The sequence below is a fragment of the Hirundo rustica genome, chromosome 2, assembly GCF_015227805.2.
Source record: "Hirundo rustica isolate bHirRus1 chromosome 2, bHirRus1.pri.v3, whole genome shotgun sequence".
Classification (NCBI taxonomy): Eukaryota; Metazoa; Chordata; class Aves; order Passeriformes; family Hirundinidae; genus Hirundo; species Hirundo rustica.
Window position 1 is genome coordinate 95,018,080 of NC_053451.1, and position 20,077 is coordinate 95,038,156.

The 20,077-nt window shown below is 35.8% G+C and overlaps 1 protein-coding gene across 3 annotated transcripts in view; it reads right to left on the minus strand.

Annotated features, from left to right (window-relative positions):
• The window catches only part of MYO16 (myosin XVI), a 370,295-nt gene that overhangs the window by 205,816 nt on the left and 144,402 nt on the right, over positions 1-20,077 (minus strand). For all 3 annotated transcript variants that reach the window (XM_040056866.2, XM_040056865.1, XM_040056864.1), the window contains exon 5: positions 7,344-7,452. In XM_040056866.2, coding sequence (XP_039912800.1) covers positions 7,344-7,452 — 109 coding nt within the window. The remainder of the gene's footprint in view (positions 1-7,343; positions 7,453-20,077) is intronic.

Consider the following 20,077-nt stretch of genomic DNA (forward strand, 5'->3'; position numbering starts at 1 on the left):
TACTGAAAGGACATCCCCAGTTTCTGATGTTTTTCACAATCTTTTTTCAAATTTTAGCAAAGCCTATTAGTCAAGAAGATACCTGTTTTCCCTCTAGCATCTGTTAGAAAACTAGATCATAAAGTACTGGCCATAATTTAAATGTTAATTTCAGTGTCAAAAGTCTGCACAATGAATTTAAGGTTTTCACTTCGATAAAAACATATGGGTAACATATTGGAAACACAAAAATATTAAGAGGAATCTAAGACTTCAGAGCCCCCCCAAGAACTAGAAAAAATTAAAAATCAAGGTAGTTCATTCACTCTTATATTAGAAAACACAAAGGCCAAAGTGAAATGAGCATTCTCAACTATGACACTTACCAAAGTGTCACATTTTACATGTGCTTCATTTTTTTAAAGGACGTACTGAAACATTTCATTTGTTCCTCTGTTCTCACTGGCAACACCAACACCAACACCTACCATAAATTAATCAGGCTCTCTGTAGAAAATAGATTTTTTTGTGTGTGTGGTAATCTTATGGGTAGGTGGTTCCCAAACAACAAGAATCAAAGTGAAAAAACTTTGAGCCACCCTGAGGCTGTTTTGTTTTTATTGCCTATTTTTCTGTCAATGTACTGCATGAATATTGTTGAAAGAAAATTTTTAAGCATAGATCAAGATCGTGGTGCATATGGTTCTAAAACAGAAAATATATTATGGAATTTAGTTTTAGCTGAAGCTTGCTGATCTTTAGTGCTAACAATCTGTGTTGGCATTTTAGTCAGTTCTTACTGCAGTATATTAGCAGTAATTCCTTAATGTCTGTGAAATAGTTTGAAACATTAAAGTCTAGACCACTGCTTTTCTGAAATAATATTGATTTATATCCCTTTATTTTCTTGACCGCACTGAAAAACCTCTGAGGGTTTTTCCCCCCTTGTTGGATTATTAGATCTGTTAAGGGGTTTCTGTACCACAACCTCAACGCTAAAGCATTTTGGTCTACACATTCATTCATTTTAACTAATAGCAATCAATTCCAAATGAAAAAGACACACATCTGGGATTTTCATTTTGATCTTATTCTCACAAAAAGTGCCAGAGTATTGAGAAATACACAATGAGATGTCCAGGTGTTGGCAGCTGTGAGGCTATAGGGATGGGTTGTGTGGGGAGAGGCAGGGGCTGTCCTGTCAGCTCTAGCAGACCCTCACCAGGACACAGCTGAGCCTGGCAGCCAAGTGTGACCTGTGGCAAAGCAGACAGACACTCCTGAAGGAGCTCCATACCTGAGAAAAACCCACACTGGAGCAGAGGAAAAGTGTGAAGAAGAAAAGGGGCAGAGAGAGAGAGACTGCTGTGTACCAACTCCCCCACCTCCATGTGCTGCTTGTGATGGTAGAAATGTTTGGAGTGAAGAAGTGAAACCTGGGAAGAGGGGAGGAAAAGTATTGTTCTAATGTTCGTCTTCCTGTTTCTCACTACCTGAGCCCATTCCAGCTGACAATTTCCAAGTGGAATCTGTTTAGCCTGTGACAGGAACTGGCAAGCAATCTTGCTGTCCTTGTCAGAAAGGGAATGGGCTTTGCGGGAGTTTTTAGAGCAACCATACCAGATTTTATGGATAACTTCAAAATAACTTACAGTTTAAATAAAAAAAAAAAAAAAATTGTATGTCTTCCTATCACATTCTAGATTACTGTAAAGTGACAGGTTTGCAGTAAATCCCTGCCCACTAACTTTCTAAATTAGATTTTTCTGCACATGTCATATGTCCCATATGTTGTTAACTGTTGGCTTCAGAGAAATTCTCCTTATTGTAGTAAATGACAAGTTGGCTATTTCTGGCTGTCTTCAGGCTTTCATGTTAAAAGCTGTCGTCAGTGTAGGATTCTGTACTAACATGTAACTTGTGTTTGTTTTTTGGTTTTTGGGGTTCTTTTATTATTATTTTACCTACTGCTGAAAGGCAGAAAATTAAATTTATTTCTTCTATTTTGCAGCTGAAGATTAAGGCTTAATTCCCTTGCTAGCAAAATCTTAACAAACAATGATCTATATTTGCAAAATCTGCACAATATTTTAACTGATTTAAACCATACAAAACCACCTAAATGGATAGGGCTTGCCCATGATTTTGGCTCTATATGCAGTGTTCTGAGACACCTGAATATGATTCTTTTAATATTCAGGAAACAAAACAGACCCATTATTCCCCCAGCTTGGGAATAGATTTTGCTTAAGTGCATGAAATCTCTGTTACCATCAAAGGTCGATAACCTTTAACCATCTATTTTAAATTATTTTGCCCTCACAGAAAGTGAATAATACTGTGTAAAATACTTTGCAGAAAAGCAATACCCATTTTTTTCTCCTGTACCTGTGCCACAGGAGAAAAAGGAATACCATCTGTACCTTTGGGTAGATAGGTTACTTAAATATAGTCATTCTTCAAAAAATAAAATCTCAACAGATGGTTTTCTTTTGCTTAAGTAATGATCTGCTACTGCATGAAACTCTCACTACACAACAGACAAGAAAGCTATTAAATTTGCTTTGAGATGTGTGTGATATGTAGACAGTTCTTAAAAAAAAAAAAAAAAGTAAATGCCTAAATATTCTTTCTCAGATTCAATACCAAGGTGGATGTTCTTGGAATGCAGTTATCCTACTAAAAACTGAAGTCTGAGATGTTGGAAAACAAAAGAGAACAACTTTTTTTGGAAATTAATTACAGTGAATGTGTCACCTCCTGTGACTTGGCAAATACAGAACCAAGAACTGTCAGTCATTTTTAGTTTAGAGCTAAGTCATGCAATCCACTATACAAGTAAATACCAAGTAAGGAAAAAACCAAAAATGTATCATTCCTCAAAGTATTAAATATTTAAAACAGCCTAGTGGAAAAGGAGGAAGCAAGGGTCATATGCCATGATCAGAGTTTCACTGACACAGTTCTACAATAGAACATTCTGCCTCCAAAAACAGAGAATACACTGGTAGTCATTTAAAGTTTGATTGTTTTAAAATGCCATTAATGACTCAAAAGATTTGCCTTAAAATACAAAGCTGTTATTAATCAAAACAAAGGTTATGGAAGGTGCTGGGTGGACTTTCTTGATGATTTCAATAATCACTCAGGTTTAGAATAAAGCAGGGCAAATAGTGAAAATAAATCACCTTTCTATATTGTCCTAGGATGATGTTATGATGCTTGTATCATTGCAATGTTCTGTTTGTGCTGGATGTTAAGTTCTGCACCATTAGGACTGGTTCAGAGAGTGAAAGGGAAGAGAAGTCTGCAGTTTGTTGACAGAAATTGCACTTACTCCGCTGCATTCTGCTCCTGGACTGCGCTGTCTGCAGCATGGACAGGAAGAGATAGCTCTCCTTTGCTTTTTAGTTAGTTTTTAGCTAACTAGGGCAGAGAAGTTCCCCACACTGTGGCTTTTCTTTTTCTTGGAACTGATCAGCCTACTCTGGATTAAAACCCCAGAAAAACAGTAGGAGCTCACACCTGCAGCCCACCAGGCCCCAGGACGTGACATTTTCCAATGCTGGAGGGACTGATAAGAGACTAAGCAAACTGAGCCACACCCCGTGACAAGGACTTTCTGAATTTTCTCCTCAGGACAGCAAGAGGTTTCATAATTCAATATTATTCATCTTTATGCTAGTAAATACTTTGCTTGTTAAAGAAATGGGGTTTTATTCCATTTTTCTCCAAGGAAATCTTGTGTCTCCAGGATATATTATTATTTTCATTTCACCTCCAAAGGGAGACACTTCTTGAAAGTAAAAAATGAATAGTTATGAAAGCTGAAGGCATAAGGTAGGCAACAAAGAAAATTTCACATGAAAACAAAATTAAAAGAAATGACATAAAGATGAGTTACCACTGGAATAGGAGCCTAGAGAGAAGTAGAATCTTCCTGGAAGTCCCACCTGGCCTACTCTCAGCTGGCCTTGCCTTGGCAGATGTTGAAGTTCTTAAATGTCATGACTTTCTTTTCGTAGCAAAACAGGAACACCACTAACACGGAAAACCAACAAAAGCTTGGCACAGAACAATTTTAACAGCTTTCACTGGCTTTTTCCTTGTGGCTGGTGGAATTAATAACCCCTCTGTTCTCTACAGTCAGCATTTCCTAGACCTGTACTGTTGGTGGTAAGTATAGACTACTGAATAGGCACCTACATACAGACCTATAAATTTAAATATCCTAAAAGTCATCCTACACAGCAGAATTCTAGGTCTCAGCTGGCCATTCTGGACCCCCTCCACAGCACATGGAAAGAAGCAGGCAGTTCAGATCCTAATTCACGTGCCTCATTACAGATGCCTACCTTCAAAGAATCTCTTTTGCTCTACGAAGGGTTTGCTAGAGAGAGGCTACCAGACATTAGATTTAGATAAATCAATCCAAATAATCCTTGAGCTCATGAGCCCACTAGGCTTCTGAATGCTCCTTGGACACAATCTAATATGACACAGTTAAGCTGTTTCAGATACTTTCCTAAACATAAAACAGGATATTGTCTTTTCTCCTTCATCCTCAATTAGATATATCTTAAATGAAACATACAATATGCCAGAATTATTACCCAATGGAAACAATGCTTTTAATATACAGAGGATATGTGCCTCAAATTGTGTTTTCTTAGATAACTGAAGACTGATAATTTCTTTCTGCAGTCAATAGTCACTATACAATGTAACATTATCTATATAATGTATATAACAGCAGAGAAAGCTAATTTCTGTACAGGAAAATATAATATTTTAATGAAATTGTAATAATTTCATTAGATTTCAGTAATAAAATCTCCAGACAACATCCTCATATGTTGTATTCCATAACAGGAAAATATATATGGAAGCTTTCTGACATTTGCCAGATGATTACAATATTTTGTACTTGTGGTACTCCTGTGCCCTAACAGATCACTTACAAGCATAACTCCAAGAACTAACTCCAGTAACTGCTTAAAATACAGAAATCATTTAAGGCATCCAAGGCTATTGTTATCACTTATGGCTCCAGGCCTTCCGCAGAGTAAATTAAGTTATTTCAAACAATGAAGAGCAGTTCAGTCACTAAGATCTGTAGTGAAATTAGACAGATACAGTAAACTACCACAGTAGTAAAATCTGTAAGAAATTATATACACACTAGACTTTGAAGAACTCTAATGTTTTCAATTAACAAAGTTTTCCGTGGCTTCAAAGCCACTTGTTCCAATCTTACTTTGTTTCATCAAAGTAAATTGATAGCTTCTGGTTTTCTCATTACCTAAGCTATAAGGCACCTAATTTTACTTTTCTTCCTGATCTCTGCAATTAGAGGCAATCATTACAGCATAGTCTATTCTACATACAAACCTCCTCTAAACATTGTAAATCAGGATGCGCAACTGAATGGAGAATTGAAACATGAAAATGAAATGAAAATATTTTAGGAATGCAAGAAAGTTCAGAGATTAGAGAAATATTCCATTCACATTGTAATTAAAGGCTGAGACTATGGGTGGGTGTTTCTCAACACTACAGGCAGAAGATAGTATTTACTACAGGATCAGCTAATCCTGTATAAAGAGGCTTGGTCCTGACCTTGCTCTGTGTGAAATATTCATATGCAGGTGTGCACGGGGATTGCTGCCATGAGGAGAATTTCACCGGAACAATCCACAAACAAACATTGATTCTGGGAAATTCAAAGTAATTCATACTCATACAACTTAATTTCCTTCAAGAATCTCCTCCTCAGTTTCTATCAACCTTGGTAGGCTATACAAATATTTCATAGGTACCAACTAAATTTCAAAAGTCAAGTGCAAAATAAGGATACTTTGAGCGATTGTTACAAGAATAATACTAGCTGACCAAGCAAAGCTTATAGACATTTTGACACTGATCACCCAAAGGCCAGGTTTTCATGCACTACCGCAGTTAAGGGATAGGGATTGATTTATCCTAAAAATATAACCCTAAAACTTGTCAACTTAAGTTCTTATTAGTCAGCAGAAAGAAACAGTCCTGGAAGTCAGTTCTCCTTACCTAGACAGGTTAGGAAGAGATGAAATAGGGCATGCATTTCCTCTCTCTCTCTACTGACCAAAAAGTCTGGATGATTACTTTAAGCTTACCTCTCTAAAGTTAGTAGAGGTAGATGTCACCTTCAAAATGTTTAAGTTTTTTAATTTGGTAACTTCCAACATTTATAGAATCACTGTTTAATTCAGAATAGTGCCTCTCCTATCTACTGTAAAATAAATACCACTGTAAGCAGACTATAGCTTTCATGCTACAGGAGTTTTGCATGTTACCTGTTGACTATCAGTCAAAGTATTTGGAACATTTAGACAACAAATATCTGTGTTTTTCAAGGCAATCCAGTTTTTAGAAGCTAATAGCTGTTTTGCCATTAGAAAAATCCAAAACCAGAGTTGTGAAGACACTGCCACACACTGAGGAAACAAAATCATAAAACATGCATTACACTGGATACGTGAAGTACAGGACCTGACACTGTGATTTCCTTGACAATTTCCTTAAGTGTTCATTAACATAATATAATTTAACTTAGTTTATTTTTAAAAAAGATTCTTTATATGGAGGCAATGTCAAAAATACATGTTTTTACATTATTTATCATTATATTTGCTTAATGCCTTTTCACCAGTGTTAAGATGAGCCACATACAATGTTAAGACAATCTCTCATAGTCAAAAGCAATGTTAGAAATCTCACTTCAGAACTCTTTTTTAAGTCTGGGACTGATGAGCAACACACTCAGTTTTTCAATACAAATCTTGTAATCTATAACGTACTAAGCATAATTCATAATAGAAACCTAGATACAGTATGTTCACAGTTAAAAAATAACCCTAAACCAATAATAATATTTCTGAAAGAGAGATAAAGTATCATATGCATTTTAATTTAAATTATTTCCAAAGATTTCTTTATTTAGCAGTCTATCACTTGAAAAGTTCTCTGAGACTTTGGATGGGAAATGGAACAAAATGTGAAAGCCAGTCCTTGAATAGTTAAATTAATTGTTTTAAAAGCTTCTGTATTGCTGCAGTTTTTCTACTTTGAATTTACATTCTAACATCTCCATACAAAAGGTCAAAAGCAGTTTCGATGATGACAACTGCCATTAACCTTTGTTAGTTGTTCCAATTTAAACACATTGAAAACTTTTGTGGTTCCAAACCATCTTCCTCTCCTTCATCCCCAAACTAATACAGTTCAATTTGCTTTGGTGTGACTTACATCAGGTCAATACACATCCTTATCATTTTTATGACATGCTCAATAAAAACATTCCAAGAGCTGAAGAGCTGACTTACCGTTTTCTTCCAAGTACATCAGAAGGATGCTGCTAGATTCAGTCCCTTCTACAGCATAATCAAGCGCAATATTTCCATTAACATCTTGCAGAAGCACATTTGCTCCAGCCTACAGACAAGAATTAAGAGCACTTTAGGTTTTTGTACTGAAATCTCAAAACACAACTGGAGCTCTTACATGATCCCATTCAAAAACATTTCAAAGCTGGGGTTCTTAGACAGCAGGCTGATTATAACCTGAAACAAAACAAAACAAAACAAAAACAAACAATCAAACAAAACAAACAAATAAACAAAAACCAAAACAAACAAAACACAAACAAACAAACAAACAAAAAAGCAAAGACAAAATTAAGGACTCCTGAAAGTCAAAAAAGCTGGCTTTGTTTGAGACAGCTGACACTGTTGCCACACTAGCTGTCCAGTCTGGATTTGCTACACAGATGTCTGAGTTGCCCATCGTTGAGTTTTGGAACAACCACCCTTTGCAGCACAACACTCAAGTCAGCTGTCAGCGACTACAATCTGCCTTAAAACACTCCAGCAGTAACCAGCAGTGGTTCAAAAGCTGACTGACAAGCAGCACAGACACTCCTGCAGCAGGGATGGGCAGACAGCTGGTCTGGGTAACCTTGTCAGCTGGCCTGACCTCTTAAGGCCTCATCCATCAATGGAACCACAAAGAGAACCATCCATTGCTAAATAAAATTGCCATTTGTCACCAACTGGAGACAATGAAAGTGAGCTTGATGATTTCAGCTGTAATGTCTAAAGAAACCAGGCTGAAATTTCTCTAAGTTTTATTCAAAATTCAGTATAAATGAGTGACAACTAATAAGAGCCCTTGGGGGTGAGGGACAGTGAAATGAACAGATTCATGAGAAGCTTGAAAAGAAACCACCAACATGTTAAGAAAACTCATACTTTACATGTTAAATATTGTTAATATAAGAATTTGTAGGGATTTTTTTATTATTTTTTAGTAAGAAAGCTCTCATCCTTGAAAATATCATAAAAGTCTGGTGGACATAGAAGCTTATATTACTACCTATTATATATATATATATTACATTACTAGTGTTACATCATTAGAAGTTACATTACCAGTGAATTGTCGTGTATCTTCTTTAACAGGTTGTAACATTGTAATTTCAAATGTTCTCTCTATGGCTTTTAATGTCAAGGAATTATGAAATAAGTGTGACCTCAGGTAAATTTAATTACTTTTCTTAACCACTTGTATGATAAAGAGTTTAGCTAATAAAAATGAGAAGTACCAAGGACTGCCTTAAAACCACAGCAGCAGAGGTCAAATGTAAAATGAAATTATTGATAGAAGACATGACTGCTTTTTTCAGGAGCTTTCTCTGTAGTAGTAAGTATTGTATCAGAGAAAAAATTGCAACAGGCTCAGGTCCTGGCTGACACAAAAAAATGAGCAAGTTCATGTAGGCTTTGTGTTATCAAACTTGAAGCTGAACTGTGAGTCTGAGGTGATCCAAGTTTCCAACACAGTGACCAGGAGACAGACAAGAATAAAAAATAACCCACCTCAGCTGTCTCAAACATTGCTTACATCCTATTAGATCATATCCTAATCAGAAAATAAATCTGTCCTCCTACAAAATGCACTACTTTCTTTAAGTCTTATTTTGTTGCACTTACTGTAAAGGAAGCCTAGAGAGCAAATTTAGAATAGATGCATATTATATCTTCTGAATTTTTAAATGAAATTAGATGAGAGGATTTGACTCTCATGCTTAGTGAAAAAGAAGTGGCAGGAGACTTACCAGTGTAAACTCATACATTCATTATAGTGCTATGTAAATTAATTTCTACTGTCTATCCTGCCAGACAAAACCAAAAAACTATAAGAAATCAAATGAAGGGTGGGTTTGAAGATCATAGTATCTTTAGGGGGTGGTTTAACAACTATTTATTGCATTTGATCCATTACTAGGAAGTATGGTTTTTTATTTGCTTTTTACTCACCGACCCATGAGAGTTTGCCGGTGAAGGTAGAATTATGGAAGTAAAACAATTTCATATCTCATTACTTTGCATATAACAAAACCCCACAAAATCTTGCAGGTATCTATTCCTCCTTGCATGTAGATAATCTCGAGGTAATGTCAAAAGAACATTTTCTTCCTTGTTGAGTTAAGAAACCAAAAGACCTTTGACATATCAAATCCAGGAAAAGTAGGATAATTACTTTCATCAGCAGCACACTTTAAATTATTTCTAAATTGGAATATCACAGAAGGAAGGAAACAATATGGAACTACTCATCTCCAAGCAATTTTTATTGGGTATTTCTATATTAAATAATTTCTTGAGAAATGTTTGCAATGCTCCAAAACAGTTTTGTCAAGTTTGGTGAAAGTGGCAGCAGCTGAAGGAGAAGCTCTCAGAATTTAAGTAAAGAAGCAAATCCATACAATGGTGCACATCTAAAAGTAGGACTTTGCTTTAAAAATAAATATTTTATGGGTTTAATAATAGGAATTTTGGTGTATCATCTCTGCCTCCCTGCTCTGCACCATCTGTGAGCTTACTGAGGTTGTGCTCTGTCTCACTGCCCACATCAGTAATGAGGACCTTGAACAGGACTAGACCACTATTAACCAGGGGTACAACACAGTGTGGAACACACCACAGGTAGCAAACATCACAGATATTGTACTTTAGTTTAGATTCAGATGGCCAGAATTGTGTTAATGAACTTGAGTGCTCTATTATGTATACAACCTTGTAGGTCAGACAATAAGAAACGCAGATGTGACTAGAAACAGAGTTCAGATTATCTGAATATAGTCCTACTTTGTTCTTAGGTTTCTGCTCATAGCTCTTGAAGAAAACATGAAGAAAACTGTCCCCATGCTGCTGATATTAGTTTCTAAATTTACATGCATACCTTGTTTATATTCTAAATGCTATTCCATATTCCATTTCAATACAACCCACTGCACACGGTGTTCAATGTATGTGAAAAGTTACCGGCTTACTTATTCTCAACACATCCTCATTCTCAAGTCATTTCTCAATAGAAATGATAAATATTTTGGAAAATTTTATGTAATATATCCCCTATATAACAAAAATATTTTTGAGATAAATATTTGTCTGCTATGATAAATTGTTTCTATTTTAAAAAGACTACAGAAGGAACATCTTTAAATATTTTATTTTAAAGTGTACGTAAAGACAACTAGTTAAATACACTAAAGGCAAAATGCAATTGAAGTGCATCTGTGCTATGCAGAATGACACAGTAAAAGAGATTGATCTCTGGTGATCAATAATAATTGAGTAGATATTTCAGATTTCCATAATATTGCCCCATAATCAGAAATCTGAGCCTGCTGCCAAAGAGAAAATACCTTTGGCTAGTGAAAGGACAAAATATTTCCTTTCTAGCTCCAGCAATGATGATTCAAAATACTTCCTTTTTATTAGGATCACACTACTTTGTATTTTATAATTCTGTTGTAATTTCTGTCTATTTACCTATCTGAAGAATCTCTGATGTTTTCAATGTTTTCATTTCAGAAAACCAGAGTAGAATAGCTAGTGTCCACATAAAGCTGTAACCCTAAAGATTAACTAAAGAGCTCAGGAGCAATATAGGTGAGGTAGGTTAGATGTGCAGAGTTCCACAGTACCAATCTATGTGCACACTCACATTTTTTGCTAACATGTTTAAAATTACTTCCCACTCAGTGGAAGAGAGATGAACAACTTCAGATTCAATGTAGAGTACATGACACAATGTACATCCCCCACTGCAACTTATCCCATGATCACACCTTTGTACAGCTAAACTTGGAGCTAATTTAGGATAGTACAGAGAAAAATACACCTTTTGTTTAAGAGGATGCTCTAGGAGCTGAACTCTCCTCTGCAAATAATATTCCAGAAAATGGGGAAAGAACCAAATAGCTTCTGAAGTCTAAGCACTACTGGAAATTTTTATTTCCAAGAATATACAAGAACTAGTAACTCCATGACACCATCACATGAACAGTCCTCTACAGTGCTCTGTCCCTACAGAAGTCACCCCTTGTCCCTTGGGACAGACACCAAAGTATAAATGCAGCCACAAACTCTTCAGACTATGTTGCTGTAGCTGTACCCCATGGATCAATGTTCAAATTCCCACTGGAAAGCTGAAACTTCAGTTTAGTCTACCTTCTACAGTTAGGAAGCCTAATTAGTGATACTATTAACTCAGAGGCAATCAATAGACAATCAATAACTCAATCTGTCTTTTTTTTAATAATTAACTGATTCTAACAACCAATTCATCATGCACAGGGGCAATTTTTCCATTAAGCATTAAATTTTTTAGATTTTTTTTATTATTTTTTACAGAGATTTTTTAGTATTAGATTTTTAGTATTAAATTTCAGTCTTTTTTTAAAAAAGACTTTAGATAGTCTTAAAACTTCCTTCTGTACTATTTATTATTTGGCCAATATTCCTTCCTACTCTTTCTTATTTCCAGTGTTGTGATACAACGATTCCCAAATGAAAAATCTACCTACCATTGCTCAAAAAAAAAAAAAAAAGAACAAGGGCCCAGGAATTTCCATTCTGAGGAACGTGTCCTTGTTTAAAGATTTAAAATAATTTATTTCTTTCTACCTCTCTGAAATCCACATTTTTTGTATCAGCAGTCTAACTTTATTAGGATAGGTGAAAACCATATGAAAAGTTGTGGGTTTAGACCTTCTCCAGCCAACTCCAACATTCAGGAACAGAGTCCTAATCACTGGGTTGTATGTCCAGAAACTCAATGCCATCACAACAACATGGACAGCACTGTAATCTGATTTAGGCATTGTTTGAGGATTCCTGACATACCGAGGTTCCCCAAGGACTTGGGAAAGATTTGGGCATTTCTCTTCCTAGGTACTACCTCTTCCTTACCTTCCTAGCTAGGATGTCGCAGGTCTTGCACCCAGACAACACTGTGCTCAGAAGGGTTTCCTGGTGGAACTGTTTCGGAACCAGAGTCAACATCAATCCACTTTAGAGGGAAATCTAAAGAGCAAAATCTAAAGAGCAAATTCCTGAAAGTCTGACTATGATTCACTGAAATTCTTGAAATCCTTTCTTCTGTTGTATACCTTAAATGATACTCTCAAAACTGTGTGCCATGTGGGTTATTTAAATATTTGAAATAAGTAAGTAATTTAGCTTTATTCACATGGTAGAAAGTCCCAGGTGCATTATAAAATGGTTTTTATATAGAAATGATGAACCAGCAATTGCCTCTGTCACCTAGGATTACCACCATTGGCTTCATGAGGTTTTATGAAGGCAATCAGAAATACAGTAGACCCAGAGGAATATGTGAGGATATTAAAAAAAAAAGAAAAACAGAAAAGTTTAATATGCCCATTGCTATGGGAAAAAAAGCAAACAAAAAAACCCAACAACAAAATTCAAATTTTTCTCCTAATTTGAGTGCAGGAGAACAGACAGAGCAGTGTGCTGAAGGCACTCTCGCCCCTGATAAATTGCAGCTGTGTTAATTACCAAAGAGTGGGAACAGCCCTGCCCTCACAGCTATGGGTGATAAAAGAGTGAGTGAGCTGGTGGAGTGGTCACGCAGTTGGAATCTGCTGGCAGTGCTGTGAGGAGGAAGGGACAGGAAGCAGTAAGCTAGAAATGCTGAGAGAAAGAGCCAGAGCTGCGTGGAGCAACTCATGGGACTGCAACATAGTAAAGGTATGGAAGACTTTTTAAATAACATGGGACTGCAATGTAGAGAAGGTATTTTAGGTAACAAGATACTAATGCTTGAAGCCCCCTGAAGGTTTTAAAGAGGCCCTCTTGAGTGCTGTGGCCATCTTGACAATGACAAAAACATAGGAGTTTTCTGCATGGTTCTTACAATGGTTCAGTTGTTCTACAATATGCTAGCTGTCTGCAAATTGTGCAGTCACCTGTGAACACCATCGCGAAACTTGACTTCTTAGTACCTACTTATATTAGCAATCTATTTTTAGTCAATGGCACATATTCCATTAGTATATAACAGTACATACTTATATACATGCAAATGTAGAAACATTTACATAGTATTCTTTCATCTGTGTTCATCAATTTCCTGTGGGGATATTTTTTCATTAACAGCTAGAACAATTCATTTTTTTGTATTTTTTTAAAATATAACCACAAGATTTACACAAGACACCATTTTATAAAAATGTCATTAATCGTGGACACAGACCAAGAGTAAATGTAATTCTCCATAAAACATTTGCGGCATTTCACTTCCTGTGATGTGTGTAGTTTCGTTTTCCCCCTTTATTGACCTACTTTTTCACATTAATTCCATGAGAAGGTTTTCCTCCTTGAAGGATATCCAAGGTTTAAATGTACACACCTGCATGTTCTCATGTATGCCACAGCCACCGTGTTAATCGCACAACCTTGCCAAAGTCCTTAGTACATGAACCGTTAAAAAGAAAGCAAAAGTAATCAGGATATAAAGCTCTATTCATTTGAGAATAAGGAAATATACAGGAAATCCCACATGTTCATGGGCTCCATGGTACCATGCAATCTTGCTCTCTAAATCAATGGCTTGCATAAATTTTCATTCAAGATACCAAATCCCACAAATCTAGCTGGCTCCTCTTTGTGGCTCCTATTAGACTTGTTTGAATCTCAATCATTAGCAAAGCAAAAAGAATAAAGTTGCTCTGCACAGTGTTGTGGTTTAGGTCATTAGCACTGGATACCACTTTATACAAATTCACAATGCTGAACAGATGAGGAACAGTTCTCAAGGCAAAGACAAAAAAGAAAAAAAAAAGCTAAATATTTTAACATATTAGTAAGCCACAGACAACAAAATAAATGATTAAGTGAGATTGAGTAGCTGCTCTCAGTTCAAAAGCATGTCTTCCTTCCCACTCATTTCAACAACAGATTTTCTGTAGGCAGAAAATTATTTCACAGAAATCACAATGCAGCTATGACAAAAGCTGGGGAAAAAACAGTTTTAGTGATTACAATTATAGATCCTCCACTGAACATTCCCCTATCTGCTGCCATCATAATTGAATTCTGCTTGCTTAGTAAGAAGAAAACTGACAGACGCAAGCTGGGTAACCTCTTTTGTAGTCTCTTTACGAGCACAAAACAATCTAGAAACTCGTTTACTAAATCTGAATATTGTCTCTCAGAACACTGATTGCCATCTTAATACTATAATTTTAACTTTTTTCCACATAAACCTTTAAGGAAGACCCTTCCCCATGACACCTAAATATATTTGGGAGATAAATAACCAATATCTACACACTCTAGAGTAAAGAAAAGATTCCTGTTCCAGAACAAAGCATCAGAAGAAACCCATGACAAAGGCTGATTTAGAAGTCTGCCATGCAGGATACCTATTTCTAAACATTTACTTTTATTCCTCCTTGCCCTGGGCTTGACAAAGAAATAAAAAGGGATCACAAATGTTTATAAGCTATCTACAAAGGTATGTAAGTTCAGTACAGCCTGTGGCAAACAGTGACATCAAAGCTGCTCTAGCTTCAGTTTTGGCTTTATTGACCCTTAATGTAGCTTGCCGAAAGAAAAGGGAAAAAAAAAGACAACATACTCGCCTCATGGAAGACAGGAGTGTGTCTCTTACTCTGTGAAAAGCAAGCAAGTGGAAATTTCACCTGTACAAAAGCAATCCTTTAAAATCCTACTCTTCATCCTTTATAGGGCAATTGCCATCACTGCAGTCTGAGGGGGACACACCTCATATTTTATTAAATGGGAATTTCAGTAACTCCAGACTGATGACTTGGGCTTCAAAGTATTATGTTTTACAAATAATAAACTACATATTCTCTCAGGCAGTTAAGCTAGTTGAGTTCCACATGAAACCACCATCCCTCAACCATAATGGATGCCAGACCTAGGCATAACTTTTCCAAAATTAAAGGTCTTCATCAATAGATTACTATGTATTGAAACCTGTACTATGAAAAGTATTGAAGAAATGCAAACAGGAGCCTCATTAAGTGGGAGTTTCCAAACTGAAAATATTTTCTTTCTTCCTTTCCAGAGTGCCCCTTAGCAAAATAATCTGAACAAGGACTCAAACTCCCTACCTATATATATAAATTCAAAACTAAAATCTGTGGATCACAAATCAAAGTAACAACTGTTAGGTACACTAACAAATGTTTCATGCATGCTTTACATGGGCTTGTGCAGTTATAGAGAAAATGTTGGGAACAAATCCTCTTGCTCAGCTGATTTCCTTCATATTAGGGCATCATGTTAAGGCATACACATGGAAACAAATTCTCCCTTAATAGAAACAGAAAAGCCTCTCACATCACTTTTCATGGACTTGCAAAGAGCTTAGTTCTGCAAATTGGGCTGACCCAATGCACCATTTAGAGGACTCCTTCCATAACCTTGAATCAATGGTAACCTGCAACAGGAGTTTCCACCTCTCACACAGGAAAGATACTGATGATGATCTGTCTGCAATATTTGCTCTGTTCCAGGGCTTTGAACTCAGTAAGAGTTGCTACTGTCTATAAACCCATGCTTGTCACGTTACCAAAACTATTATTTCACATGGAGTAGGAACTGTCTGCCATCTGGATGAGCTTAACTTGTGATATAATAAAGGTCTGAATTAATTTTCAGCATTCCTGATCCCACCCACATCATAAAAAACACAAGTACTAAGCTCAATCCCTTATGTCTGTGGCAACACAGCCTACAGAATAGAAACTGAATTTGGAGCCTTATAAGTGCCCTCCAGGCACACAAAATAAACTGAACAGGACAAAACACATATTTAAAAAAAAACACTTTCAAGAAATTGGGAGATAATGCAGTGCTGAAAATTTTGTCTTCACATAATTGCTAAAATAGATGCATTTCTATTAATACAAGTTTATGTTATGCCACTACTACTCATTTATTTCCATCATAGGTACATGCCAAACCAGTCAAGGAATGATCATATAAATGCAGATTGATATTCAGTCATCCTTATGTAAGTAAAGTATTTCAGCTGCTCTGTGGATATAAGTTCTTTAATTCATGGTACTTGTGGGTTCTATGCTGCAAAAATGGGCTCAAAAATCTGAATATGCAACTTAACTGCTCATTGAAACAGACTTACTATCTTGTTAAAGTCTAGAAATTAAGATTTATGGGTGCATGCCAGCGTTCATAAAGAACATCATAGGGTTCCAAAACTCCCAGGCGTGTATCTCGGTGACATGCTGGGTAAGAAAGGAAAAAGGTACGTGCCAATACGGTGTCTGTTCATAAAAATCATCGTATAGTTGTGTATATATATACGGTCACCAATGCCTACAAAAATACCCAATTGTATTTGAAAATGTACTTCTTGGTTGTTGAATTACTTCACAAAATAGCAAAAAATAGTACTTTAAAATTGTCAAAGATCCACAACCATTTTGGAAATAATTTAGTTCATGACTAAAGCAGTTTCTTCCTTAAACTAATAGAATGTAGGCAATGTCAGTTCACAGAAAAGATTTTCAATACAGTTAAAAAAAAAGGCTTCCATGGCACATATTACAGATTGCTTGACATGCAGTCTGTTTGACTAATGCACACAGAAGATAAAAGAATCAGCACTGATGACTGAAAACGAAAGACCAACATTTTCCCATCTGTTTGTGCACCATGGGGACTTAAATTCAACCCATCAGCTGGAAGGCATGAAAAAGGCAAAGAAAATCCCACTCAGTTCCAGTACTGAACACTTTTGAAAACTCTAGAAGTGTAGTATGTTTGCAACGGCTTCTTTCAAAGTAAAATATAACTAAGCATGCAGTTATGAAATAAAAAAGTTAAAACCTACTTATCCAGAAGCAGCCAAATAAAAAGTATTGTACATTTCTCAAGTTACCACTATTTCCATGCCCTAGAACTACAACATTCATGTGGATTGGGGAATATTCTATTAATTCTAAAGGCATACAGATTTGTATTTGGATCTCAATCAGACAGCAAGTTGTTTTTCATGGTGGTTCCTCATGTTATGAATCCTAGTACACACCACCAAGGCTTCTTGGAATTTAAGGTCTTAATTTCTAAAATATAGTCTGATTTCCTTGACTTAGCTTTGCCTCAAGGAATTATTCTTATTTCCTCTCTCTTCTCTCACACAAATATCCTGAAACACTGAGAATCATCCAGCTAGTTTGACTAGAAATTGTAAGAACAGCATTATTTTTGTTGTATCCATTTCTGTTTCTTAACTTCCACACTTCATTCTGAGGTTTTTCAAAAACTTCAACTGATTATTCTTAACATCGTGAAAATCTCTACCTCTCAAATGCATGACTAAATTTTGCCATACAATTTGAGCACTAGTTTCTTCAGCCTCACTGTGTCTTCAGAGGTAATCACTGCTGGATTTATATCTGTGAAGAAATAAGCTTTAACAACAATATTTTTTCTCTTGCTTTTATTGGCTAGATGTGCATTCAGGCATGAGAAATTTTAGTTTAACCACAGGGTAGGGCAAATGAATCTACGGTTTCTGGTGGGACAGGCTGTGGGCAGAACATATTCAATTCTAGCGCTCCCACATAACTATGAGTTTAAACATCCAATTCTCCAGTCTCTGCGCATATGCTTTATTCAACCAGAAATTATGGGAACCAATCTTACTCTCAAAATATGCACTTCTCTTAATACATTATCAATATTTTAATATTCTACCTGTTAAAATTTTTCCTTCCGTTAAAAAAAAAGGTGTTACGTGAAAGAGCAGCTAATGAAGAATTATATGTCTATGATTTTCGTCTCCAAAGCCAAGTATGACAAAAAAAGAAAACATAACCGTGTTTCTCACTTTCCTACTTTATGGAGGTACCTCGGTTCAAAATACGTGTTGCACATTTTCAGTGAGGGCTTCTCAGAAAAGAGACAGAAAGTTGAGGCATTAGGGTATCAGAAGGGCTCTAAGAGCATTAAGACATTCCTTTTAACTTAGCATGAAAAAAAAAAAAAGAATTTTATTTGGAATATTTACATTAATTGGATGTATCTGTTTCAGTGTCACAAAAATAAATTGACATACTTTTAACTCTTAAAATCATTTAGTCTGAAAGCATGAAAAAAAAATCAGAATATATTTTCTTACTGAAATTTCATATTTTTATTGAAAGTGGAGGTAGACTAAAGAATTGAAGAAATTATAGAAAACTCGACTTGCATGTTATATATCACGAAAAAAGTTCTCTTTGCCCAGAATAGTATTCTCATTCTGTTCCATTATTAAGACACTGCAGCAAAAATCCAAAAGATCAGAATGAGGTCAAAAAAGGGTAGTTGAAGTACAGAAGGAGGGGTATTTGACTTGATATTGCCAGCTCGCAAATTATTTGGCAAGAAAAGGGAATTAGAAAGGAAACTTCAAAGAGCATTGATGACTAAAGACTAAAATTTCCCCATCTGTTTCTGCACATGGGACTTGCAAACTTCCCATCAGTAGCAGAGCTTATGGAAAAAAATGAAATTATTCGAGCACTGAATGCCTCTGATAACAGTATAGAAGAACGCTTTCTTTTAATTATATTTTAATTGTAATCATTAAAAGCTATGACAGGCACACAGAAAAATGGTCAGTCGCTCTCTTATATATTTATATAATACTCCAACAAAAGGTCTTTTTTTTTTAGATTATTGCCTTCTATTTTTAGAATGAATAGAAAGAAATTTGCCTTCACACAGCAGGGAGTGAGCCTTCAGAATTGTCTGTCAAAAAGTCTTTTAATCTGACACCAGAGTTAGAGTTAAGTTACTTTATAATCATTAAACAAACTTGTAATTACATTAGGTCAAACAAATCTCATACTTTAGGAATTAAAAAGATCACTCACTGGGGTTAGCAAGAACAGTCGCTTTTCTACAAAACTGGACAGTTAGTAAGGCATAACTTTATTATAGGCAAAATGGAGATAAAAAGCATCCTCTGATGATCCACTACTGTACTGATAAGTACAAATAAAATATAAGACATCGAGGTTAAAGTTTTACTAATATGTTTCCTTGCAAAGTTCTATGCGGTTGTATGTATATACATATATAGACATGCATATATAGCAGAAAGTAGTCACGCACACACACTCCAAACAAAACTGCAGGAGAAAGTTCTGCCTACTAGCCTCACTGTAAAGAGTTTCCATCCCTGGCCCACCACAGATGTGGGAAGAACAAATAAAACAACCCCATGGCTCCAAAGAACAGAAGTCGATTTTGAGGCTCAGTAAAGATTGAAATTTGTTTTTTGAAGAGCTTGTAGTTTACAGGTTCAGTGTAAATAACATAAATGTAAAAAGTCTAACTAGAGGCAAACCCCAAGGCCCTCTTTAATATGACAGCCTTCTCCTTAATCGCAACTGTTTGGGAAGCCATCTTCTCTTCCTGTTTATGCACACTGTCATATCCATGTGTATGTATTTATGCAACTTGGGAAACGCAGATGCTGACTGTTTTGATTTTCATTCTCCAGTCCATTTTGAGATTACATGTGTATATGTATTTGTGCATCTGCATGTGTGTGCGTGCAATTTCAATACACTTGAAATGGCACACATAAATAAATAGCAATGCATCAGGTATAACATCAGATCTTACCACTTTATTAATGCAGAGAAAAAAGCCAGAGCCTATGTTAATGTATATGTACACACATTAAAAAGAAAGAATAT